We start from the raw sequence: 26973 nt of genomic DNA on the forward strand, positions 1-26973 counted from the left end.
GATTCCACATAGTCGATTTAAGTGAAATCGAAATACCCTCGTAGTGTAGACATACCCTAAGTTTTTCTTGTGGAAGAGAGAAGCTCTACTTACAAACAGTCCCCTTCTGAGGGGGTGTACCTGGAGTAGCTCTGCTTACCTTGTAAGGAGGAGGGTGTATGGAGGGGGGTGGCTGCAGAGACTAGTGGCCTACCTCCATTTTGGATGGTGGGGTCTGGACTGAAGGGAGGTCCAATTTTGTGCTATGTATCTTGATTCAAGTCTTGTCCCAAGCTCTTTCTGCCTTGAGAATGGCACCGCCACTTGGGTGGAGTATGTCTTGTCTTTCCCCCTTGGAGGCCTAGCTGCAGTTCCTGGGTGTTGGTTTCCTGTCTGAGTTTAGTGGGCCATATGCTGCACCACAAAACAAGCAGGAAGTCACTTGTGTTGGGCTGTGTCTCCATAAGAATGGAGCTAGAATGAGAACTCTTCCCTCGCCTGCATGCAGACAAGAAATCTCTCAACTAGTGTTGGATGGAGAGTAACAATTCCTGAGGTTTTGAAATGTCACCATCTTTCCACATTGGCACTAACAAAACACAACCTTTGACTGTTGCTGTGAAATTGAATTGTCAGATGGAAAAGGCCAGGCTTTGATTTATTTGCCAAGCCCCTCTTAGACCTCTGGTATCTTTCCTGTCAAAATCAGGGTCTCTGCAAAATGCATAGGCTTTGAAACTGTATGTTTTGTTGACAATACTTGCTAGAAATTTTCTGACCAGCTCCCAAAATGTGACACCCCTCTCCCCCCCCCCCCCCAGACTATTTCTACAGTTACCTCTCAATCCCACCCAGCCTGCAGCAAAAGCACTGATGGCTTGCACAGAAGAACTAGTGCTCAGGAGCAATAATGAAAACAAGCTTGTTAGTAGAGTTTCTCTTCTCCTCCCCACTCTCTCTCTCCTTCTGCAGGCTATTCTCACTGAGTGTCAGGCTATCTGTGTATTGGTAACTCTTCTGTCCTAAACAATCACTCTGTGATACCAGCTCTTCCTCCTATGTCCCCCTTGGCTCTCACTAAAGAATCGTTGGAATCTTAGCACTGTCCAAAGCCTTGAACTTCTAATTTCATATGAATCAGCCCATCGAACCTTGGCAGTCTTGTTTTCATGTAATAACGCCAGTGTCTGCCTTTCTCCAGACCCCAGACTCCTTGGTCTACAGCACAAGCCTGTCCTACAACCCCACCCCTGCCAGCAACCCAGTGATCCTGAGACCCAGTCCAACTGTGATCCCTATTGAGTGTCACTATTCCAGGTGAGTGCCTGAGATGCTCTGTCCCTATCACTCGCATCTAGTCCCTGTCCTGGGAGCAGTTAAGCATCTGAGGTTTCCTCCTCTCCCAGGAAGAACAATGTGAGCAGCAAAGCCATCAAGCTAACTTGGGTCTCCTTCAGGTCTACCCTGTCTGTGGAGGAGAGGCTGAGTTTTTCCCTGAGGAATGGTAGGCGGTGGTTCCTTTGCACAGGGGCCTCCTGGAGTCATGATTTGGATGCACCAATGATTGCCAAGTGAGCCATGTGCCTGTGGGGAAGTGTTTGTCACACAGCCCTCTCCTTCCCCCTAGGGGCTGTCAGTGGAGGGTGGTGAAGGGACACAGCCCAAGTTCCCACGTTTGGGTAGTCTGACTGCAGTGTAGCTCCTCAGGCAAGCTGAGGCACTCAGCAAGGTCCCCCTTATGTGTCAGGGCGGTAATTCCCGCTTGTGTCAACCAGCTCCTCTCCACAGATCCATGTGGGTGCTGGACTGTACGCTGTAACAGGAGCTAAGCTTCCACCCACCCAAAACCTAATCCTGATGATTAAATGAGAGCATGGAGTAGGGGGCATAAAGATTCCAGAGGGGCTCCATATGCTGCCTGTGGTGCTCATGGAGAGCTTGCCTTGCAGAGGACTGGAGCACTGAGAGACCATCCAATGGATTCCAGCTGGGGGAAGTCATGCCTATCCAAGCTGATGTCAGCACTGGGAACCATGTGGCTTTGAGGCGCTGTGTGGCCACCCTGAGCCCAGACAGGGACTCCTCTCCCTGCTATGTTGTCATTGACTTCAATGGGTAAAAGCTGAGGTGTCCCTTCCTGAGGATATTTACTGCTGTCGCTGGTAAGGAACTATGCTTGCTGGGCATCTTACTGACCCTTAACTCTTGTGTCTAGCTGCCTGGTGGATGGGAGATCAGGTGACATCCCCTCAGCCTTCATATCCCCCAGGTCCAGACAGGACACACTGCAGTTCATGGTGGATGTGTTCAGGTTTGCAGGAGATGCAAGAAATTTGGTGAGATGCCTTCCCCCACTCTCTATCAACACCTAATAGGGCTGTTAAGACTCTGTCCCTGAAATGACTCTATTCCCACTTCCCCTCCAGATCTATATCACTTGCTATCTGAAAGTCACTGCAGCTGAGCAAGCCCCAGGTTCCTGGAACAAGATTTGTTCCTTCAACAAAGCAGGCAACATGTGAGTGGCTAGAGTATAACCTTTGGCTAGTCTGAATCTGTTCCCCTTCCAGATGTTGCAAAATTCAATATTCTTGTACACTTTCTGTCTTAGGAATTGGCCAAGAAGTACTTGGATATGAGAGGGTTTATAACTGACCAGACAAATGGGCAATGCTCGAGACAATGTAGTTTCTGATAGTCAGGGCAGGCTCTAGGATTTTTGCCGCCCAAAGCAAAAACAATTTTGGCCGCCCCCCCCCCCCATTTTTTAATTACCCCACCCCCGGCCCTGCCTCAACTCCGCCCCTTCCCCAACTCCCCAGCCCTGCCTCCTCCCCCCAGGCTCTGAAGCCTAGGAGGGAGGGGGAGAAGCGGCACCCGCGCCGCGGCCACTCGGAGTCTCCCCCTCCCTCCCAGGCTTTCAAGCCTAGGAGGGGGAGCAGCGGCGCGCGAAACGGCTGTTTCGTGTGCCGCGGCCGCTCGGGATCTCCCCCTCCCTCCCAGGTTTGAGAGCCTGGGAGGGAGGGGGAGACTCCGAGTGGCTGCGGCGCGGGCGCCGCTTCTCCCCCTCCCTCCCAGGCTCTCACCTGGGAGGGAGGGGGAGCAGCGGCGCGCGAAACGGCCGCTCAGGATCTCCCCCTCCCTCCCAGATTTGAGAGCCTGGGAGGGAGGGGGAGACTCCGAGTGGCCGCGGCGCGGGCGCCGCCTCTCCCCCTCCCTCCCAGGCTCTCAAGTCTGGGAGGGAGGGAGGGGGAGCAGCGGCACGCGAAACAACTGTTTCGCGCGCCGCGGCTGCTCGGGATCTCCCCCTCCCTCCCAGGTTTGAGAGCCTGGGAGGGAGGGCGAGTAGCGGCGCGCGAATCAGCTGTTTCGCGCGCCGCGGCGGGCGAGCAGCAGCAGCAGCAGCGGAGGTGAGCTAGGGCGGCCGGGGCACATTTTTAGGGGCGGCATTCTGGCGCCGGCCATGCCGCCCCTAAAAATGTGCTGCCCCAAGCACCAGCTTGTTTTGCTGGTGCCTAGAGCCGGCCCTGCTGATAGTGACAACTTAAAACTTGTATTCATGTGGAGAAGTCTAGTAGGAAAAAGCTAATAAAGCACTGAAGGGCTGCACAGTAACTTGCTACTATAAATAACTATCTTCTCTTTGTTACAGCTGGCTTCCAGTGGAAGGCACCAGAGACATCTGCAGCTGCTGTGAGACTGGGAACTGTGTGGGCTGGTTAGAGGACAGTCTGGTAGAGTGAACCCTCTGGACAGCTGGCAGGCGAGGTGCTTCCAGAGAGATGTGTCCGTCCCCTCCCCACCCCCACCCCCCGGCATGGTAGGTTCTCTGTACAATGCCTGCATTGCATTGTTTAGTGCATGGAATGGATACCCCTATTCCAGCAGAGTTGGGTCAGTTCTGTTCCTTGGATCATCATCCCACTTTGGAACTGGTGCATCTAATTTGCTATTAATGGGTTGTGGGGTATGTGTGTGGGGGAGGGGGTTTAGCCCCTTTCAATACAGGGAAGCAGAAGCTGATGTTGCTGTTGGACCCTTGTTCATCCTTAATGCAGCTGAAGGCTCAAGGTTTCTAACAGAGGCAGCAAAGATGGCACTACAGAGTATGGAGGCTGCTGAGTGGGAAGCTGATGGTTCTAGTTCTAACCTTCCACCCATGGTCTCTTCCCCCAGGTACATGAGAGGAGCCTGCAATTACACTGTGATGGGCTGTTGTGGCTCTGGCTGTAGTTCTGTCCCTTGCTGCCCTGCTAACTTTGACCATATGCAGGAAGTAGAATAACTCCACTCAGGGCCGGTGCAAGGAAGTTTTGCGCCCTAGACGAAACTTCCACCTTGCGCCCCCCACAGCCCTGCTGCAGCTCCCCGCTCCCCCCACCCTGAGGCGCCCCCCCTGCGGCAGCTCCCCCCCCCCCGGGGAGCCGTGTGGCAGCTCCTCACCCCAGCTCACCTCTGCTCCGCCTCCTCCCTGAGCACGCCGTCCCCGCTCTAATTCTCCTCCCCTCCCAGGCTTGCGGCGCCAAACAGCTGATTGGCGCTGCAAGCCTGGGAGGTGGGAGAAGTGGAGCGGCGACCGCGCGCTCGGGGAGGGGGCGTAGGAACGCTGTAAAAAAAAAATTGGAGGCACCGCTTTTTGCGTCCCCAAATCTTGGCGCCCTAGGCAACCGCCTAGTTTGCCTAAATGGTAGCACCGGCCCTGACTCCACTGCCCGGTCTGTGTATGATGTGCAAATCTGTACAATAAAGAGTAAAACCAGCTTGACTGGGGTCTATGGCTGGATTGTCTGGGCCAAAATTGGTGGGAGGAAAATATTTTTGTGACTAATAGGAGCTGGAGAAGGGTGAAAAGGGTCCTGAATGCTGACTTATCACTCAGTACAACTTTTCTTGTTCTGGGGGGCAGATCCAGTGCCTGCCATTAGGAGGAGTGAGGGAGAGACCTTCAATAGCCTCCTTGGCAGGGCCGGCTCCAGGCACCAGCGTAGCAAGCAGAGGCCTGGGGTGGCCAATGAAGAGGGGGGCGGCACGTCCGGCCGTTCGGCGGCAATTTGGCGGCGAGGCCGTCACTCCCTCTCAGAGCAAATGACCTGCTGCTGAATTGCTGCCATAGAATGAAGCGGCAGTAGAGCTGCTGCCGATTGCGATCGCAGCTTTTTTTTTTTTTTAATTTTTTTTTTTTTTGCTGCTTAGGGCGGCAAAAACGCTAGAGCCGGCCCTGCTCCTTGGAATGTTGACACTCTTCCAAGTGCTAATGGCCCAGCAGCCGTGTGCTACCGTGCCTCATTCTCCGGGATGTCAGACTGGCCCAGCTCCAGTCACTGCCTACTAACCATGCACGGGCTACACAGGAGTTAGACACAAATGAGATGACTGAGGCTGGGGAGGGCTTTGCCTGCCTGGGGAAGCACAATGGTCAAGCACCTGGCTGCCACTGGTAGACAGTCTGTGAAACCCTCATGAGGAGGGGGTGGAGATAGGCAGGCAATGTGCCTGAGCCTGCCTCTTTCTGCCCAAATGGAGGCCTAGATGCTCTTCCCTCACTCCTTCCCCTCTTGGTTTGCTTGGGAAGGGAGTACAGCAAACTTCCATCCTCTCTAAGCGTAGGGCGCACCCTCCCTGCCCTGCTGTCTTTCTATGGGGCAGACATGTATGCTACAGTCCCTTCCATCTACTCCAGTCAGGAGTCAAGCTCCTTCTCTTACCTCTTAAGACTCTCTCTGTTGTGTAATACTCAGGTGCTCTGGGCCCTTCATCAAGGGATCCTGAATAGTGGGGACAGTAGCTTGCCAGGTCTCACCCCAACAGACTGGGAGGGTAGAGATAACAGCTGGTCTTGTATCAGGATACTTTGGATGCAGTGCTTGCTGAATGCCCCTTGAAGACATCTCTCCCCTGGACTTCAGGCAGTATAGGTGCAACCCTGCTCCAGGTCTCTACCCTAAGCCAACAAGGAATACAATAACACCTACAACTCTCCCTAGCACTTATTCCACAGTTGCTCTAGCAGTGGTGGCAGCTACTGTAAAAGGACTAACGCAGAGTGGGCACAGGCATGTAACATTCCTCTTCTGTTGTGGGAATAGCTGCAAATAACTGAAGCAACATACGCAAAACTAGAGAGCAGGCCCCTGTTACTGGCCTATGGCATGTACAGAGTGTTCAGCACTCTGCAGAATCTGCTCTGTCAGTTCAGGTTTATGGTAAGGCCTGATCTACCCTAAAAACTTAAGTCAAGCCAGCTACGTCACTCACTGATGTGAAAAGTCTGTACCCCTGAGCAACCCAGTTAAGCCACTCTACCTTGCAATGTAGACAACAGTAGGTGAAGGGAAGAATTCTCCAATGCAAGATGAGGAGTTTGCTTACAAAGACTTAATCTAGCTCTCAAATGATAGGTATCATCCACATACCCCAGAGGTCTTTTGCCACTCACTTCCTAAAACTCCCCAGCAACTTCCCAAAACGTGAAGGAGGAGTTGTGTTGAAAAGGGTACTGTCTTGGGCCCAACATGGGATGATGTTAATAAACCCTTGGTTATTATAATATTAAACAGGTCAGCATCTGGGGTTTAGGTAAAATTATTCCTGCTAGCTCCCCCTGTAACAACCACCACTGAGAATCTTTTTAACACATCATTAGTGATAAAGGGAAAAACAGTTAAAGCATTTGGAATGTCAAGTATTAAATGGCTTTCGGTTTAACAATCTTCCCCATTCCCTTTAGCTGCAGAGAGATTTCATAGGGAAGCCCTCGCTACCAGTCTGCAGGTGGGATTAAAGATGGTGGTAACTCTCTGGGGGAAAGACAAGCAGTAACTTGAAGTAGGGTGCTGCTGCTGTTACAAGTCAAACCCCGCTTCCCTGAAGCCAACCCCCCCAGAAGGGCAGAGATAGGACAGGAAAGAGAGAAACTGCAGTGTCTGGCTCTCATTGGCAGCCTCCCTGCTGGAGAAACACAGGCCCAGCACACAGTCTGATCAGCCACTCTGAGACCTGGCAAACTCATACCAGCAGCAGGCTCTTTAGGGCAGTGGTTTAGCTGGTTTACAGCAGTGTGTTGCAAAGGTAGAGTTGCCTTAGCCACATATGCCAGATTCTGATTAAATAGAGGAAAGAGAAGCAATAAGGTGGGGAAGGAAAAGGGCACGAAGGATGGGGTGACATCAGGAACCCAAGTCTCATGGTCCAGGTGTTTGTGGTGATTGCCAGGAGATCCCTCTCTGGGCCTGTCTAGTCAGTGACAGGCTGGGCCACTACAAAAATAATTTCCCCTCTGTTGATACTTACACCTTCTTGTCAACTGTTGAGAATGGGCCACATCCACCATAATTGAATTGGCCTCATTAGCACTGACCCCCCTACTCGGTAAGGCCATCTTTTCATGTGCTGTGTATTTATATCTGCCTACTGTATTTTCCACTCTATGCATCTGATGAAGTGGGTTATAGCCTACGAAACCTTATGCCCAAATAAATTTGTTAGTCTCTAAGGTGCCACAAGGACTCCTCGTTGTTTTTGCTGATACAGACTAACACGGCTACCCCTCTGAAATCTAGTCAGGATGTCTCTCAGGATCAGGAAGGCCCAGGGATGTGGTGGTGGGTCCCAGGAGATGGGGGGTCCCAGGAGATGGGGGTGGGGGCAGCCACGATGGTGAAGTTCACTCCTTCCATTCCATCCTGCTCCCAGGATGCACTCAACTCCCACTGCTGGAACCCTTCAGCTTGTCATATCAAGCCATGACTTCACCAGGAGCCTTGAACACTCCTTATCACCATTCTTTTCACCCAAACAGTTCAGTGTGCACCTGCCTATTTGTCTCCAACTTCCGATTCCAACTATAAACAATTGTGTGTAACAGGCAGCGTGGGATTTTTGTTACCTTGGACAGTTTAGAGAGCAGGCCACTGATGGCCAGCTGGGTCTGATTCTCACTGTTTTCCCTGCCTCAGGGTCAGGGCAGTGGCTGTGATTGGGCCCCGGCTGCCTGCAGTCTAGGGGAGGGTGCTAATTATCTGGGCAGCTGGGAGCTGGCTTTAGGTCAGGGTATAAAGGACCCCAGAGTAGCAGTTTCCCTCCAGGCTAGGTTTGCTGCAGGCAGGTAGAATGAGGTACAGCCTGGGCTTTGCCCTCCTGTGCTGGGCAGTCAGTGGGGTGACCTGTTTCAATCCCTGGGATTTCTCTAGGAGTGACTCAGCCATCTGGAGACCCACCCCCAGGGCTGAGCCCCCTCACAGACAAGCCCATGTGCCCCCTCTTGCCCAGCTCTACCCCTGGGCTCGGGTTGATGCGTCCCAGCTCAGGACTGCGTCCCTGCTGCGGCCTGTCAAGGTGCAGTGTGAGGAGGCTCAGATGGTGATCACTGTGCACAGGGATCTGTTTGGGACGGGGCAACTGATCAAAGCTACTGACCTGAGCCTTGGCTCGGCTGCCTGCCAGTACACGTCCCTTAATGCTGCAGAGAACACAGTGACCTTTGCAGCTGGGCTCCATGAATGTGGCAGCACCTTGCAGGTAAGCATCCCTCAGAAGCCCCCTCTTGCTATGTTGGGGTGGGAGGTGTCAAGAGCGCCCACTCCTCTGTTTTGTATGTATAATTCTACGTCTGGTGTTCTAGACATATGTGAAGTATTCTGTGCAGTACCTGAAAGAACTGTTAGCTCTGTGCTTGTGACCTGATGACTGTGGGTGGTGTGCAGCTGTGGGTGTCTCGGGGCCTGGCTGTAAGTCCTGTCTGAGCCAATGGGAACGTAGATTGTACAGAAGCATGGTAAGCTGTTCTATTGTGCTCCCCAAAATATGGGAGGAAAGGCTGGGGGGAGGGAATCCTTCTAGAGAGAAGATAGTTTGTAGTGACTGGTATCAAATCTCTCATTGGTCTACTTCCTGGTCTCCTTGTGTGAGGCCTATGCTGACAAGTATGACATGCAAATTCACTAACCATTCCCAATCTGGAAGGCAGAGTGGTGCTGGAGTGGGACTCTCACCTACTGGGTGGTGAAGAGCAAGTCACTTCCCCTGCTCCATGCCTCAGTTTCCCTATCTGTACACTGAGGCTAAGGAATGATAGCTGCTTCCTTTCTAATGTGCTTTGAGATCTGCTGATGAGCAGGTATAGATAAGAGGTTTGTGATTGTTCCAGTTAGGAACAAATCCCCTCTTCAAAAATGCAAAATCTCTGGTGGGATGCAAATTCTAGTTCTTGCATAGCTCTGCTGGGACCACTTGCAATTTGAGCCATTGATTAGTTACAGCAGCTGTGGTTTTGTTTCTGCTCTCTCATTGTGAGCCTTAATATACTATAGTTACTATCTATAATAGGGCGTATCTAGTGCACGAGCCTTGCATTGGCTCAATTCACCTCTAACAAATAACAAAGCTTAAAATTTACTGTCCTCTCAAGTCTTAGCAGCACAAAGAGACTCAAATGTCTGGGTTAATGATCACTAAGGCTTGTATGGGGGGGCAGAACTTGCTGTAGGATTCAAACATGCCCTTTACCCTACCTTCCTTTCTGTCTGTGCTAATGTGTGACTGAGTCTAAGCTGGCATCAATGTATGTCCAAGAGGCCCCCACAGTGTGAATTCTTCCAGCTTAGATGCCTTCTAAATTCCCCTTCAGTCACCTCTCGAGTTGACCCTTCACTTCATGATACCTGCCTCATGTACAAAATGTTAAACATGTAACTGAGCAGGTTGGAAACATGGGGATATTGTGAATGCTCTTCATTGGCATTTCCCCTCTGCTTTAGAGAAGTTTAATCTTACTGTGAGCCTTTCGACATCTGCCTCTTCCCAGATGACCCCGAACTCCCTAGTCTACAGTACAAGCCTGTTCTACAACCCGACCCCTGCCAGCAACCCAGTGATCCAGAGAACCAGTGCAGCTGTGATTCCTGTTGAGTGTCACTATCCCAGGTGAGGTGAGACTCTAATCCTGTCCTTGCACTTAATGGCCATTCTGGGGTCCGTCTTAACCACTGGGCCTACCTCTCCCAGGAAGGACAATGTGAGCAGCAGAGCCATCAAGCCAACGTGGGTGCCCTTCAGCTCTACCCTGTCTGCAGAGGAGAGGCTGGATTTCTCTCTGCGCCTGATGAATGGTAGGTGGGAGGTCCTGTTACCCTCTAGTCAGACATGCCAATATCTGTTACATTGGACCCGCTCTCTCGCTTCAAAGGGGTTAGGAGTTTTCCTGGAGCACTAGGACTCAGTACAAAGCTGGGCAGCTCTTGACACTGGCCACTGACCCCATACTGCAGGAAGGAGACTTGGATGGCAGAGCCAGAATAATCCACAGACCATGCAGTGTTTCCCAGCCAGCTTCTCTTGTCCCCAGTATGATTACCTTTGAGGCTTCTCTCCTGTGGGGATATCCCACTAGCTTGCATTCCCACCTGCAGCTCTTATCTGCCTGTTTTCCATCCAGACCCTTTGCATCTCCTCCTCCAAGGGCAGTGACTCCTCTCCATGCTGGCCCAGGAGCTAGGGGTCTATAGGGAACCATACCATCTGCCTGTGGTGCTCATGGTGAACTTGCCTTGCAGATGACTGGAGCGCTGAGAGACCGTCCAATGGATTCCAGCTGGGAGAGGTCATGCATATCCAAGCTGATGTCCGCACTGGGAACCATGTGGCTTTGAGGCTCTTTGTGGACAGCTGTGTGGCCACCCTGGGCCCAGACAGGGACTCCTCTCCCCGCTATGCTGTCATTGACTTCAATGGGTAAGGGCTGGGGCCTTCTTCTAGAGGATATTTACTGTAGCTGGTGAGGATCTATACATGGTTCGCACTTTATTGACTATGACTCTTGTGTCTAGCTGCCTGGTGGATGGGAGATCAGATGACACCACCTCAGCCTTTGTATCCCCCAGACCCAGGCAGGACACACTGCAGTTCATGGTGGATGTGTTCAGGTTTGCAGGAGATGCCAGTGACTTGGTGAGATTGTTCCTCCCCCTAAACCCAGACTAAGCAGATGTTGGTGTCCCCTTGTGTGCTCCTAATCCCTCTATTCCCCTTTCCCTCCAGATCTACATCACCTGCCATCTGAAAGTCACTGCAGCTGAGCAAGCCCCAGATGCCTTGAACAAGGCTTGTTCCTTCAACAAAGCAGGCAACATGTGAGTAGCTGGAGCACAAAACACTAGCATTTGATGAGAAAGTGGAGATCTGATGGCTTGGATCCAGAGGCAGGGCTCATGCTTACACTCTGAATCTAGGAACTAGTTTGGTCCAGGCAGGGCTGGCTTTAGGCCGATTTCCCCCGAATCGGGACCCGCGCCTAAGAGGGCCCGGCGCCCAGCCAGAGCGCGGCAAGCCCACGGCCATGCTCCCCGGGCCGGAGTGCAGCAAGCCCCGCGGCCCCGCAACCCTGGTCGGAGCGTGGCAAGCCCTGTGGCCCGCCCCCCCCCCCCCCCCCGGCCGGAGCGCTGCAAGCCCTGCAGCCTCCCTTCCCTGCCGGAGCGCAGCAATCCCAAGTGTCGCCGAAGACTCAGCATGCGCCACCTAGTGAGTACAAGCCCCACGAATCAGGCCCCACACTTGCTAAAGCTGGCCTTGGGTCCAGGGACTGTTGGGCTGGGGCCCCTGGGGTGAAGGATGCTGCCTGTGCACTAAGGTTATGACTGATATAGGTCAGCTGTGACATCAGTCACTAGAATTACACCTCTGACATGTGGTGTGCTCTGAGGAGTTGGGTAACTGCTCCCAGGGTCAGGATCACTTTTTGTGGGGTGGCTAGAGAAGGGGCCCCCTCTATGCAGAATTTGCATTGCTGATCTAGAAAACCTTCACCCTAGGCTCCCTTCAGTGCCAGTTTTTCTGTATTCACTTAATTCAGGAAGCTGTGGTGGGGAATCCTGTCTACAGCAGTTACTTGGTCTGGGGGAGGGGGGGAAAATAAATGGGTAATTGTGCTCCTTCTATTCCAGCTGGTCTCCAGTGGAAGGCACCAGACAGATCTGCAGCTGCTGTGAGACTGGGAACTGTGGGCTGGTTGGAGGACAGTCCAGGAGCATGAACCCTCTAGACAGATGGTCAGGGAGGCGCTTCCAGAGAGATGTGCCCCGCAGGCATGGTAAGGTCTGGTGTGTTAGATATAGATATTAGGGTGACCAGACAGCAAGTGTGAAAAATCGGGACAAGGGGTGGGGGGTAATAAGAGCCTATATTTAAAAAAAAAAAAAAATCCAAATATCAGGACTGTCCCTATAAAATCAGGACATCTGGTCACCCTAATAGATATAGATATAATACACACAAATACTTCAAACTGTGAGGTTCAGCTCTGGCTATTCCTATGGGGCTCCATCCCAAATCCAGTGTCTAAGGTGTTACTGGTGAGTTTCTCTTCCATTCTCCATCCAGGTGACTCCTGGGGGAGAGAAGATCAGGCTGATGTTGTGGTTGGACCATTGTTCATCCTTAATCAAGGTTCAAAGGGTCTCTTAGAACATCAGCTGGAAGCACCACAGGGTAAGGCAGCTGCAAGCTGTGACATGGCTGAAATGCCCATGGTTTCAGTTCTAATGGCCTTATTGTCTCTCCACAGGTGCTGCAGAGGTGCAGGGCATAAAGGTGGGCCTGGTTTCCATGGCAGCAGCCATAGCTCTGGCCTGGTTTCTGTAGCTCGAGCCTTTCTTGTCTTAATTGTTCTCTTAGGCAACAAAAGTGACTGCTTGCTTCCTTGGCTTTACTCTTGTGACTTCTCTAATAAAGCATGACAATGGGATTCTGTGCTAATGCTTAAGTGTGTGTGTGTGTGTGTGTGTGTGTGTGTGTGTGTGTGTGTGTGTGTCCTCTAGTCTCTTTTGCACGTGCCCCTAGCTGAGGCAGAAGTAAACTTAGACCATCTCTGATAGGGGTTTGTCCAATCTGTTCCTAAAAAAACCTCCAGCAATGGGAATTCTACAGCTTCTTGGACGCCTGTACCAGAGCTTAACTCCCCTTATAGCTAGAAAGTCTTTCCTAATACATAACCTAAATCTCCCTTGTTGCACATGAAGCCTATTACATCTCTACATCCATCAAAGGTAGGGTAAGAACAATTGATCCTTGTCTTCAAATTGGCTACAGGCTGTTACAAAGAGGACTTATCAAGTGCCCCCTTGGTTGTCTTTTTCTCAAGCCTGAACATGTGCAACTTCCTAACCCTTCCTCCATGGCCAGGTTTTCTAACCCTTTCATAGCTCTGAGCTCTCTAACTTGTACACATCTTTCCAGAACTGGCCACCGTACTCCAGCTGGGGCATCATTAAAGCTGAGCCGAGTGATGTATCTTACCTATGACACCCCTCTGGTTTGTGTGCCCCCCCTTTTTTCAACTGCATCACATTGTTGTCTCAACTAAACTTGTGATCCACTGTAACTGGGGGAAGGAAGTGGTCTGAAACAGACACATTGCTTCATCCTTCCCTACCCCAGCAAGCTCTCTGAAGTGCCAGTGTGTAACCACTAGAATTGTTTGATTAGCCTATGGTTGGGGCAGTTGCAAAATGGAAGGTGCTAAAGCTGTTCTTCCTAAGCTGCAGAAAGTGACTGTGAGGGGGGAAATCCTGTCCTCCACTGCCACCTTGTGGGGAAAGAAGGCTAGAGGCTGGAGGTCATGGAACAAGAGCACTTCATAGCTGAAAAAGTCCCTGTGAGCCAAAGTCAACCCTAGGGTGACCTTGAGCAGATAACAGGCCAACCTGAACTCACTCTATACTGAGACATGAGGCTGGTCTTTATGATCTCTTTCAGACTGTGGGTCCACTTGTGATCACTCAGACTGCCTTTGATGTGCTCTCCTGCTGTATAAGGACATGTGCACTAGTGCCATTAATGCTGAGGAGATGCAAGAAGCTGGAAAGTCAAAATAGAGGTGGAGGCAACTTTAACAGACCACCTCTTGCATAGCCCTTAGCTCCTCTTATCTGGCCCTTCCCCATGGGAATTACATCCATTTAGAGTCCCTCTGATCCTGACCTAGCAGCAAATGGAGTGATGATGTGAAAAGGGGAGGGGTAAATGATTGAGACTAAGTTGGCCTGCTAGAAACTGGGATAGGACGGGAAGAAAGCAGAGGTTACACCAGCTGGGTTTCTCTGCAGTCTCTCCTTTGGATTCTGCTGGCACTAAAATTTTGTAATATAGAACAATTCCCCTGAGCCTTATCCCATGTTAAAAATATTTCCAAATTTAAAGAGGTGTAAAGCCCTCCTGCTCATGCTGCTGCTGACTGTGGTTAGCAAAATTTTGCTGCTGCCACTTATACACTTGTTGCACATGTCTTTTAAAATAAAATCCTGCCCACCTACAACTTCAGACAGCTGCTGGTAGACTGTGGGTTTTTGAAGGACTTATTTTGCTAATCTGAGATACATGAATCCTACTCTTTCCCCCCCCTGCTTTGATGCTCATTTGTCTAAAGTTTAGAGGCTTTATTTAAAAAAAAAAAGTTCCAATAACTATATTTAAATCCCTGCTTCTGAAATTCACAAGTAGCAACTTGCTTTCAGCTATAGCTCCTTAGCTGATGCATAGTGTAGTTCTATTGACTTCAGTTGATCAATATTGACACCAGCTCAGCATCTGGTCCTGTCAGGGCAATCAGGTTCCACCAGTAAGCTGCCAATAACGGACTAGGAATTGCCTTCTGTTCTGGCGCCTACTAGCCGGAGGATATTCTGCCTGGTGCCACTACCACTCGGCTGAACCTCAGGCAGAGTAAAATCAATGGCTTTCATTATACTAGCCATGAAAACAGGTGTCTTGGCCTCACTTCAACTGTGTGAGAGAAGAATAATGGATGCAAGGAGAAGGTGAAAACTTAAGCTGTATGTTAGAAAACCTTATTAGAAAGCACTGCAACTTATAGGTCCAGTACTGCATGATGCAACAGCATCTACCTAGGGTACTTTATGGCCTCTTTGACAGCCATCTCTGACTACTTCCTATCTGTCAGATATTGAGGTAGGACAGTGCTGCTCTTCCCTTTGTACAGGTGGGGCACAGAGCAGCTCAGTGATTTGCTGAAGGTCACTCTGGCAGCAGGGAACTCTGTCTGCTGTAAGAAAGAACGCAATATGTAGTGTGTGTGTGTTCCCCTCTGTGTTATCTGGGCTGGTGATCTGCTAGGTCACTCCAATCCTTGACTCTGGGAGCCAGCCTTACCCTGCTCTGCTGTGAGAACCCCCATTCCTGGGCTGTTCATGCACAGGCTCTGGCATGTAAGCTGCTCTGTGGATTGTGCAACCGAATGACACTAGCCAATACCTCCAGTCCCAGACACAACCCAAGGACCTCTGTCCTGCAGTGTCCAGTTATGCCCGCTGGATGCTGCAAGCTTATATGAGTTTGTCAATTTAACAAAGAAATTGATATGTACCAGGCTTGTTATCCCAAGGGGACTCTCTGACAAACTTCAAACCAAACGCACTGCCTCAGGTAGAATAAACAAATTTATTAACTATAAAAGATATATTTAAGTGATATTAAGTGATAGGCAAAAAGTCAGAGTTAGTTACCACAAGAAAAGAAAATATAAGCACGCAATCTAAACTCTCAACCCTATTAGACTGAGCAACATCTAGATTAAGCAGTTTTTCTCACCCCATTGGATATTGCAGTCTTTAATATACAGGTTTGTTCCTTAAACCTGGGCCAATCTCCTCTGTTGGAGTCTTGTCTTCTTCTCAGTGTCTTAGTTGCTTGCAGCGAAGGTGGGGGCAGGAGAAGGGCCCAGTATGTGTCCACTCTGTCTGTTTTATACTCTCAGTCCATGTGCTTGGGGAGCACAAGTCCAGGTGTGTCTGGGGGGCATTGATGAGTCTCTCCAAGCAAGGTTGAGCAATTCCTCTGGGGTGTGGCCTTATGCAGGTGAGTCATTGCATTGTAGCTCCCTTGCTGGACAATGGCTGTTGATGGGTTGTTTCACACCCCGTCTGGGTGTTTGTTACTTTCCCCAACTTACAGCATGTTTTCGTGTCCACCATACAACACAATTCTCATAACTTCATATGTATTAATGATACACATATATGGACAGAGAAATGTCTTTCCGCAGATCATAACCTTACAAGGCATGCTTTATATGTAAGATCACAATTATAGGAAAATAGGAAAATGGGGGTTACGGTAAGCTCCCTCAAGGTATAGAATATCACAGTGAGTTTAATGCAGTCGAAGAATGAGAATAGACAGCGGGGAATGGGAACTCCCTTTGTTCACCCTTGGTGATTGCTGGGTGTCTTTGGACCAGCTCAATTACATCAGTTTCCCTCTGTCTAAAGTAGATGCACTAACATTTCATTGGTCTTTTGGGAGGCCAGGAGGGTTAATGGCAGGCAAGTGCTGTGGGCTCTTCAGCCAGAAGTGGGAGGGGATGCTGAGGTCAACAGGAGCACTGCTCAGCACTGGCAATAGATCAGATGAGTCTAGCGGGGCAGCACTAGGGACTCTGACGTGTTGTTCTCACATAGCTCATTTACTATCCCCATTTAATGGCATAGGAAACTTTCAGCCGAGCAAGGTGAAATGCTGCACCCCAGAATGTGGTTGGGAGCCTGGTGCAGAGCTGGCAATGGAAAGCAGGTCTCTTGAGTGCCAGTTCTTAGCATTAGCCCCAACCCCACCTTCCTCCTTGCACAGTGAGCCGGTGCAGAGAGGACCCATGGTTCCTGCCTGTGTCGGTTCCAAACAACACGCTAACTTTGGTGTTACGTGATGGGTAGCTTATTCTTCAGGAGCAGCACTAATTCATGCTGCCACAGTTAACGGTCAGGTGCAGTCTCCTTCCACAGCCCTACCCTCACTGAGGTTTACCACTTGCCCATAAAAGTTCCGCAGTAGGTTGACGCGTGGAGTGAGGAATCTCTGCTCACAACTGCCTTTTCTTTCCAACTGTCCCATTGTTGGAGGGGAGGGAGGATAAATCAAACAATCCCTGGAAATGTGACCCCTTATCAACACTTCCTCAGCCCTTGCCCCTTCCTAATCCCAAGCCAACCACCAAATCCTCCTTACTCTAGGGCTGGGCCCAGCCCTGACTCTCCCTGTACCCACACACCTCCACACGTCCTGTCCCAGTAGCCGGGTTCTCGCAGCTAGCTTGCCTCCCTCTTGATGGGGCCAGGAAAACTGGCTGCCTGGGTTTGTGGCAGCAGGAAGAGGTGCTGCAGGGGCCTTTCCCCAAACCACAGGAGTGGCTAGCCCTCACTAGCACCATTATGTAGCCTGCCTACAAAACCTGAAATGAGGCAGCGTAGTCTAGTTGCTAGGGCCTTGCCCTGGGACTCAGCAGCCCTGACATCTATTTGCAGCTGTGCTGCCTCGCTCATGCAATTGCTTGGGCAATCGCTTCACCTCCCTGGTTCGCTTGCTCTTTAGCCACCAAGACCTACCCTGCTCTTGGCCGGGCCCTCTAGGCACTCATGGACTGGCTGTGGTGAGAAAATACTCTCAGGCTGCAGTGTCAGCCTGCTGGCAGAGTGCCAGCTTTTCAAGGGTTAAACCAGTAACCTCCAGGCTTGGAGTGCTCCTGTTGCATGTGCAGCTCTCCCCAACCAGCTTGGCTTGCTTTCCACCCCGCCAGAGCTTGGCAAGACCGCCTTTCCCTTTGCGCCCGCCAAACCTTTCCCCTTTCTTCTTCTCCTTTTTTCCCCTTTGATCCTGAAGACTTCACTTGGCATTTTCAACTGAAAGCTAGAGCTGGGGGCTGTGTCAGCATCTGCTGGCTGAGATCACGAGAGACATGTTCTCTCAGACTGTCGCAAGGAGAGCAAAGCCGGCTGGCCAGCCTGGAGATTCTGGGATGCTGAGAGCTGCCCTGCGTTATGGAAATGACACATCACTGTTTGTTCTGCTTTCCCCTTAGACCAACTCCCACTGGCCTTGCTTTCTCTGCTTCACATGGGCCAGTACTGCATGTCCCAGCAGCCCACCTGAGTTCCAAAAACAGGTGTCACAATGATTGCTTTGCTGTCACTACCTTGCTGGAGGTCAGGATTGGCTGGCCTGCCTTGGGCTAGCTCTGGCAGGGGCTGCAGAGGACTGTGGAATTTATATTAGAGGCTGCAACTACCATCAGCATCTCATTGTGCTAGGTGCAGTCCCTGTCTCCTGGCACTTACAATCTGCATAGGCAGGACAGACAAAGGGGAGGGGAAGTGTCTTGCCCACGGTCCCTCAGCAGCGGTGCCTAGATCGCAGCCTGGTGCCCTAGCCACTAGTCTGCACTGCCTCCTGCTGCAGCATTGGCTGAGTATTCAGCCCTGTTGAGGGGAGAAGGGGTTTTATGTCCCTACGCACAGACCTCTCTGGCCCATTAAGGAGCAGCAATGACCATTGCTGAAGCCTTTTCAAGAGTAGCCCCAATGCTGCTGGCTGCTACACCTGAACCTGCAGGTGACACAGCCACCTGCTCCCCAGCCATGCCACCAAGGTCTGTAAATTGGGCGGGGGGAGGGAGAAAGGGCAACAGCACCGGAGGGCATTGGGAAAGGGGTAAGAGGGCCACTAAAAAAAGGGTCTGGGAAGCTCCAAGCAGGTGGTTGTTGGGACATGGATGGTTTCATAGAATCATAGAATATCAGGGTTAGAAGGGACCTCAGGAGGTCATCTAGTCCAACCCCCTGCTCAAAGCAGGACCAATCCCCAGACAGATTTTTGCCCCCAATAAGCCCCTCAAGGATTGCACTCACAACCCTGGGTTTAGCAGGCCCATGCTCAAACCACTGAGCTATCCCTCCCCCCTGTGGGAAGGAAGCAGGCAGCCAGCTCAAGCAGCTGTTCTGGGCTGGCTGCAGGAGTCACTGGGCGAGGTTCTCTGGCTGGTGCTGCAGGAGGGTGGATGAGATGATCGCAGTGGGCCCTGCTGGTCTTAAAACCCATGACTCAGGCTGGGAGGAGAGGTGCATTGTCTGGGAGCCCAGCCAAATGCTGCTACGCCCCTGCCAGCGCCTGGAGGAGAGGTGCATTGTCTGGGAGCCCAGCCAAATGCTGCTACGCCCCTGCCAGCGCCTCCCAGGCAGGGTGCTTATGTGATGTGAAGGCTGGGCTGTCGAAGAACCAGGGTGTTTCCACGAATAACTCCACTGGGTGGGGCAAGAGGTAGGAGGGCTCAGTCCTCTGCGAGGAGCGCAACTGTTAGTTACGGTCTCGTCATCATCTCTCCTCCTCGACTGGGGCTGTGGACTCCCACAGCAGCCCAGGAGCTGGTCGCAGCCCTTGGGAGATGGGCACACAAGCACTTCAGAGGATTAATGTGCCCCACCCCAAGTGGAGACACAACTTCTGGGGAGTCCCATTGCAGCTGGCACAGCACAAATGCCATAGCAATGCAGCCAGACTGGTGATCCCGGTGAGGGGCTGTGGGGGCCATGGGGAGGACAGGAGACAAGACCATGGGGGGCTGAAGAGCAGGGGGTGGTATCGATTAGGACTGAGCTAAGTAGGTTTGCTTGGCTCTATGGAGTACCAGGCTCCCTGAACTGGAATAGCAAGGGGAGATGGCAGCTGGGCTGAGGGGCACTGGCAGAGCTGTGTATGATTGGCCAGGAGTGGAGGTCAGGCTGCAGGTTGGGACTGAGGGGCATCACCGGGTTGGGGAGGGCAGTCAGGAATCACTGAAGGGGGGGAGGAGGACATTGCCAGGGCTGTCTGAGGGGCCCAGGCCTGGAATAGCAGGACCTGTTTGGAGCTGCATGGATGACATTTGCTGCTGTTCCTGGCTGCAGTCTACCTGTTGGTAGAGGGCTGCTCCCTCTACCAAGCCAGTTACTAGTACCTGTCCAGCGAGTGCTATCAGTGCCGAGCAAGGCAGTCGCCTTCCCTGGCCTCCCACCGACACAGCAGCAGCAGTGTAGGCCTGTGGCTGTGCAGCAGCAGCCTCCCTGGCTAGCGCTCCTGTGCCTCCTGCCAGCGAAGAGTTAAGAGTGGCAGGAATGTATTGAAGGGCTGCCACATACCGGTCATTCCTGTCTGACTCTGCCTTGACCTGCTTTCCCAGGTCTTTGTTTTTCAAGGATTCCATTTCCTTGGCTCCCCTCTGGGAGGTTGCTTGGGTCTCCAGTTGGGGGGAGGCAGAGGAAAGACATGCTTGAGGAGTCTGTAGGAATATGGTTTGCTTGTGGCCTTTACCTCAGGGACAAGTTGGCAAGGTAGGTTGGGAAGGGGCAGCCTCCCAGGTGCACAGCATATCTGGGCTTCTTGTTAGTCCTAAACCTCACCATTACTGCTGATACCTTACATTCCAAAGAGACCTGCTCTGGCTGCTGCTGCTGCAGAGGTCTCAGAGAGGCAGGGTTTCTGGTTTTCCCTCTACTTGCCTGCCAAGCGCTCCAGTGACTTTACCTTCCCTAAAGACTGGGACATAAGATGGCTTCTTTGGTATCCTCAATGTAAGGTCAGAGCTTACATTTGGAGAGGGATGTGCCCTTAAAGTGCAGTGCTACTCTGAAAAGCCAGAGGGCAAAATGGTGCCTTGGAACTAAAGCCGGGTGGGCATTTTCCAACAAAATGTTTGGCATTGAAAAATGGCAAGGTAGTGAAACCAAAACTGTTTCCAAGCAATGGCTGGTGTTGATGAATCTCCTGCTTTGGAGAAAAAATGTTTCCAAATGGTCCCATTTCATCTTTTTTTTTTTTAAATGAAAACCTTCATTTTTTGGTTCAAAATTATTTTTGGTTTCAAAATTGTAGTTAATTTTATACTTAAAAAAGATTTAAACGGTCAAAATGTTTCAAAACTAGCTAAAAAAATCAGTTGATTGATCCAATTTGGGGGTGGGTGGGTTATTGGTTTGCAGATATTTTCAAGCTCTTGACTTTTCATCCCTATGCAGCATGGTAAAACATTCAAAAATGATTGTGGGATGGGAAAAACCATTTCCTGCTCAGCTCTTCTGTGATAAATGAAGGTGGGGGGTGGGGGGGGGGGGAAGCTTCCTTTTATGGACACCCAGCCAGCCAGTTAGCTATAAAATCCCTCTTGGTAGCTGTTCATTACTTGCTTTATCTGTAAAGGGTTAAAAAGTCTGACTGCATGCATAGGTAAAAAAAGGAAGTGAGTGGGCACTTGGCCAAAAAAGCCAATGGGAAGGCTAGAACTTTTTAAAATTGAAACAAGACTCCCCTTTTGTCGGTCTGTCTATGGTTGTTCTCCCGGAGATGAGAAACAAGGCTAGAGCTATGCTGTAAAAAGCTGTGGGCCAGGTATGAAAATTACCAGATCATACCTAGAATGACTTATTTGAAACCCCAGATATGTAAGTAGATCAGGAAATGTTTAGGAAGATGCAATTAGGTTTATCCCTTTTATTTCTGTATGGCTTGTGGACTCCTCTATGCTAACCCTAGGTGCTTTTGTTTTGCTCATAATCTTTAAGATGGACCTTAAGAAAACCATTCTTGATGCTTAATTATTATATTTGCTCTTTTTAAATCTAGCAATAGCCTAAATTCCAGATGTATTTTCTTTCTTTTTGTTTTTAATAAACTACCTTTTTTAAGAACAGGATTGGGTTGTTGTGTCCTAAGAGGTTTGTGCATATGTTGTTTAATTAGCCGGTGGCAACAGCTGATTTCCTTTGGGTTTTTTTTCTCAGCTCTTCCCCGGGAGTGGGATGAAAGAGCTTGAGGGTATCCCATAGGGAGTAATTCCCAAGTGTGCCTTCCTGGGTTCAAAGAGTTCTTTTTTTTTTTGCATTTGTGTGGTGGCAGCATCTACCCATCCAAGGTCAGAGAGAAGCTGTAATCTTGGGAGTTTAATACAAGCCTGGAGTGGCCAGTATTAATTTTTAGAATCCTTGCGGGCCCCCACCTTCTGCACTCGAAGTGCCAGAGAGAGGAATCAGCCTTGACATGGTGGCAGAGCGGTGGGATCATTTTGAACCAGAAGCACAGATCTCAGCATTTTAAAAGGACACATTTTTCCTTTTGGTAGCCTGCAAAGCCAGGGAGTTCTTTCTTTCTTTCTTTCTTTCTTTCTTTCTTTCTTTCTTTCTTTCTTTCTTTCTTTCTTTCTTTCTTTCTTTCTTTCTTTCTTTCCTGCCTGAGGGAAAACAGGCATGCAAAGGGTTCAGCCTGCCAAGCCAGGGAGTCCAACAAGCAGTTTATTTTATTTTTTCCCCTAGGTTCGTGGCAACGAAATAGCTAGGCTACAGTAGGGCAGCCCTGTGCATAAGGTTGCGGTCGGGCACTGAAACCCTAGAGAAACCAGTCTTCCCAAAGTGGCACGCCACAGAGAAGACAGACCCAGATGAAGCCCAGACATCCAGCTCCATGACAGAAATGCAGGGAGGGGATGGGGTAATGGAGATTTCCCAGAAGGGAAGGGTCAGCCCTCCTCCAACCGAAATCCCGGTGCCAGGATGGAGGGATGCCCTTAACTCAGGCCGAGTTCTAGCTGAGGATGAAAGGAGTTTCTTCCTAGAGATGAAGCGCTTGGAAGCGGAGGACAAGCACTTGGAGGTGGAAGTGGAAATGAAGCGCTTGGAGGTGGAAGAGGAGGAGAAGAGAGAGGCGAAGCATTTGGAAGTGGAGCTGAAGCACTTAGAGCTAGAAAAGGCTAAGCTGGATCAGTCAGGTAGCCCTAACAATCCTTCTCCAGGTACCGCTCCCCATTCCAAAAAATTCGCCACATACAAGGTAGGTGATGATACAGAGGCCTTCTTAGAAAATTTTGAAAGGGCCTGCCTTGGGTACAACATCCCTACAGACCTGTATATGGTGGAGCTAAGGCCACAACTCAGTGGACCCTTAGCAGAGGTGGCAGCTGAAATGCCTACAGAACACATGAACAAGTACGAACTTTTTAAACTCAAGGCCAGAATTAGAATGGGACTAACACCCGAGCATGCCCGTCAGTGGTTCAGAGCTCTAAGGTGGAAACCAGAGGTGGCATTTTCCCGACACGCCTACCACATTGTAAAAAATTGGGATGCCTGGATGTCAGGAGCAAATGTTAAATCTCTGGAAGATCTGTCTCTCCTAATCCAAATGGAGCAGTTCTTAGAGGGTGTTCCTGAGGAAATAGAAAGGTACATCCTAGATGGGAAGCCCAAAACTTTAATAGAAGCAGGGGAGATCGGAGCCAAATTGGTGGAGGTGGCGGAGAAGAAGAAAGCTAGTAGCAGTTGGTGTTGATAATAGAAGGGGAAACCTGAGACAACACCCCACCATCGGAGTCAGCCCAAGGCCCCCACCTCACAAGGAACAGCCCTCCATACAGCCAGGGAAACCCCAGATGCCTTCTCGTCCCACCACCTTACTCTCCAACCACCCACCTCGCCCCAGCCCACAGTCAGCTGGGCGATGCTTCAAATGTAATGAGCTGCGGCATATGAAGGCCAACTGCCCCAAGAACACCAGCTGACTGCAGCTCATCACCCCAGGGTCCCACGAGAGTCTTCAGGCCCAGATACCTCACAAATACCCCCAGAGTGAAGGGAAACTGTGAGTGTGGGCGAAAGGAAGATTACTGCATGGAGAGACACTGGAGCACAGGTTTCAGCTACCCACCAATCCCTGGTGGACCCCAAATTCATCGACCCTGCTGCCCTGCCCAAGCTGCGCTGGTCTGCTTTGAGATGGATTGTGATGATGTAGTGATGGGGCACTGCCCTGCAGCGGTTTCTAGGTAGGGTTTTGTGTGTGTTTGTTGATTGGGCAGCCTCGAGGCTGTGTTCCCATTGCCATGGAAATGCACACTGGGCAGGAAGACAGTGGACATGCCGCAAGCTCTAGCACCCCAGGTCTAGGCCAGGAGTAGAATTCCAATATGACCCACACCAGCCTTGTTTATGAGACAAATCATGCGACTTGGCTGTCCACGGTGGGCCCTGAAGGTTTCTTAGATGGCAGCTAAAGTAACAATAGGCCCCAAGCCTCACCCAGCACTTAGAATCATAGAACATCAGGGTTGGAAGGGACCTCAGGAGGTCATCTAGTCCAACCACCTGCTCAAAGCAGGACCAATTCCCAACTAAATCATCCCAGACAGGGCTTTGTCAAGCCGGGCCTTAAAAACCTCCAAAGAAGGAGACTCCACCATCTCCCTAGGTAACGCATTCCAGTGCTTCACCACCCTCCTAGTGAAAAAGTTTTTCCTAATATCCAACCTAGACCTCCCCGACTGCAACTTGAGACCATTGCTCCTTGTTCTGTCATCTGCCACCACTGAGAACAGCCGAGCTCCATCCTCTTTGGAACCCCCACTCAGGTAGTTGAAAGCCGCTATCAAATCCCCCCTCATTCTTCTCTTCTGGAGACTAAACAATCCCAGTTCCCTCAGCCTCTCCTCATAAGTCATGTGCTCCAGCCCCCTAATCATTTTTGTTGCCCTCCGCTGGACTCTTTCCAATTTTTCCACATCCTTCTTGTAGTGTGGGGCCCAAAACTGGACACAGTATTCCAGATGAGGCCTCACCAATGTTGAATAAAGGGGAACGATCACGTTCCTCAATCTGCTGGCAATGCCCCTACTTATACAGCCCAAAATGCCGTTGGCCTTCTTGGCAACAAGAGCACACTGTTGACTCATATCCAGCTTCTCGTCCACTGTGACCCCTAGGTCCTTTTCTGCAGAACTGCTACCCAGCCATTCGGTCCCTAGTTTGTAGCAGTGCATGGGATTCTTCCATCCTAAGTGCAGGACTCTGCACTTGTCCTTGTTGAACCTCATCAGGTTTTTTTTGGCCCAATCCTCTAATTTGTCTAGGTCCCTCTGTATCTGATCCCTACCCTCTAGTGTATCTACCACTCCTCCCAGTTTAGTGTCATCTGCAAACTTGCTGAGAGTGCAGTCCACACCATCCTCCAGATCATTAATAAAGATATTAAACAAAACCGGCCCCAGGACCGACCCTTGGGGCACTCCGCTTGAAACCGGCTGCCAACTAGACATGGAGACAATGGCAAAAAGCACTTGGTACCTTAATAATAATGTTAATTTCCTGTATCATAGTGATTGAAAAAGGATTTTATTTCATTGGTTGGCTCAAAAATATAGTTGCACTGTATCACCTGTAATAGCTTTAAACCTTTCACTGATCACATATGGGTTCATTGGGCTATTGTGGTGCAAGACCAGAAGCCTTAGTCCTGATCCACAAAGGCTGGGTCCAGATCCAAAGTTCAGAGGGGACAGGGTAGTGTTTGGCTCTGGGGCTTTGTTCTGAGGTCCACCCTCTCCTCCGTTATGGAGCCTGGGGAAATATAATACCATATGCAGCTGCAGCTGTCCCTGCAATAGTATTACTTAGGGTATATTTACACTGCAAAAGCTGTGCACAGCCTAGCAAATCTGACCTAGCTTGAATCCAGCTAGCGCAGGTAACAACAACCAAAAAGACAGTGCAGCGTGGGCTAGTAAGCTGAGTACATACTCAGGGCTTGTACTACCTGCCCTGTGCTGTTTTCATTGCTATTGTTAGCCATTCTAGCTGGATTCATGCTAACCCCAGTAGACTAGCCCTGCACAGCTTTTGTGGTATAGACATACCCAGAGGGTACTTAACACGGTACCTCTTAGCGTAGTCACACTGAATTTACTTTGCATCAGCTTCGTGGAGAGTAAAATTCACTCCTTGTCAGAGAGCCAGCACAAGGGTCTATTCACCACTTAGGTCTTACTTAAGCTCTCCTTGCTGGTTTTCGCCACAAGGGAGAATGTTTCCATTTGTGCCCTTCACTTGGCTAGTCAGTTTGACCCTCTGTTGTTAGTCAATTTCATTTCCAGTTTTCATTCCCTTAATCCCTGTGACACTGCACCCGATATTCTTCACAGTGATATTATGATATGATTATGGCATAATAATGATGCATTTTGTACAAGAGGGATCATGTGAGGTGTCATTGGAAAAGTTATGATTTGCTGAATATAATTATCCTATTTGTATGCATGTATCATTTTGTATCTGAAGTTTTGAAATACAGATCCCTAGTCAATATTCATATGGGCTTACTCTGGAAAACACCCACAGCCAGCCTTTCAGGTACAACAATGAGGAAGTCAGACGGGGCTGATGACCAATCAGCAAAGAAAATGGACTAATGGCATTCAGGGCTGTATAAGTAGGAGCATTGCCAGCAGATCGAGGGATGTGATAATTCCCCTCTATTCGGCATTGGTGAGGCCTCATCTGGAGTAGTGTCCAGTTTTGGGCCCTGCATTACAAGAAGGATGTGGAAAAACTGGAAAGAGTCCAGTGGAGGGCCACAAAAATGATTAGGGGTTGGAGCAGATGACTGATGAGGAGAGGCTGAGGGAACTGGGATTATTTAGTCTGCAGAAGAGAAGAATAAGGGGGGATTTGATAGCTGCTTTCAACTACCTGAAAGGGGGTTCCAAAGAGGATGGATCTAGACTGTTCTCAGTGGTACCAGATGACAGAACAAGGAGTAATGGTCTCAAGTTGCAGTGTGGGAGGTTTAGGTTGCATATAAGGAAAAACTTTTTTACTAGGAGGGTGGTGAAGCACCGGAATGGGTTACCTAGGGAGGTGGTGGAATCTCCTTCCTTAGAGGTTTTTAAGGTCAGGCTTTACAAAGCCCTGTCTGGGTTGATTTAGTTGGGGATTGGTCCTGCTTTGAGCAGGGGGTTGGACTAGATGACCTCATGAGGTCCCTTCCAACTCTGATATTCTATGATTCTATGACTGTGGAATAGTTTAACCTTCCTGTGGGCGTTTTGACTAGCCTGTAAGCAATGGCTGCTATAACACTGCAAGATCATGTGACCAGACCACATGTCTCTGGACTCCAGATGTCAGTATTTTCCCCACAGATTGGGCTGGGAACCAAGTTTTAAAACAAAGGGTTCCTGCCCTATGCTAATGCTATATAAGGCAGGGGAGTGACATCATCTGTTGTTCTTCACTCCCCACATGAGAAGACTCCTGGAAACACCTGAGGAACAAAGACTGAACTGGGAGGAAGTGCTAGACCCAGGCTAAAGGGATTTCTAGCCTGTGTATGAAGTCCTGAGAAACCCAAGCTGTAAAGCTAATG

At 50.3% G+C, this 26973-nt stretch overlaps 1 protein-coding gene and 1 pseudogene across 1 annotated transcript; both read left to right on the plus strand.

Moving 5' to 3' along the window:
- The first annotated feature begins 852 nt into the window (after positions 1-852).
- On the plus strand, positions 853-5748 carry LOC135885047 (zona pellucida sperm-binding protein 3-like; annotated as a pseudogene).
- A 2340-nt stretch (positions 5749-8088) lies between these two features.
- On the plus strand, positions 8089-12612 carry LOC135885048 (zona pellucida sperm-binding protein 3-like). The gene is made up of 9 exons (XM_065412687.1): positions 8089-8496; positions 9782-9900; positions 9982-10085; positions 10530-10707; positions 10803-10923; positions 11014-11105; positions 11916-12061; positions 12352-12459; positions 12536-12612. Exons 1-9 carry the CDS (start codon positions 8089-8091, stop codon positions 12610-12612), a joined length of 1353 nt encoding a protein of 450 aa, XP_065268759.1.
- Positions 12613-26973: the final 14361 nt, after the last annotated feature.

The sequence above is a fragment of the Emys orbicularis genome, chromosome 10 (assembly GCF_028017835.1).
Source record: "Emys orbicularis isolate rEmyOrb1 chromosome 10, rEmyOrb1.hap1, whole genome shotgun sequence".
In the NCBI taxonomy this organism is placed as follows: domain Eukaryota; kingdom Metazoa; phylum Chordata; order Testudines; family Emydidae; genus Emys; species Emys orbicularis.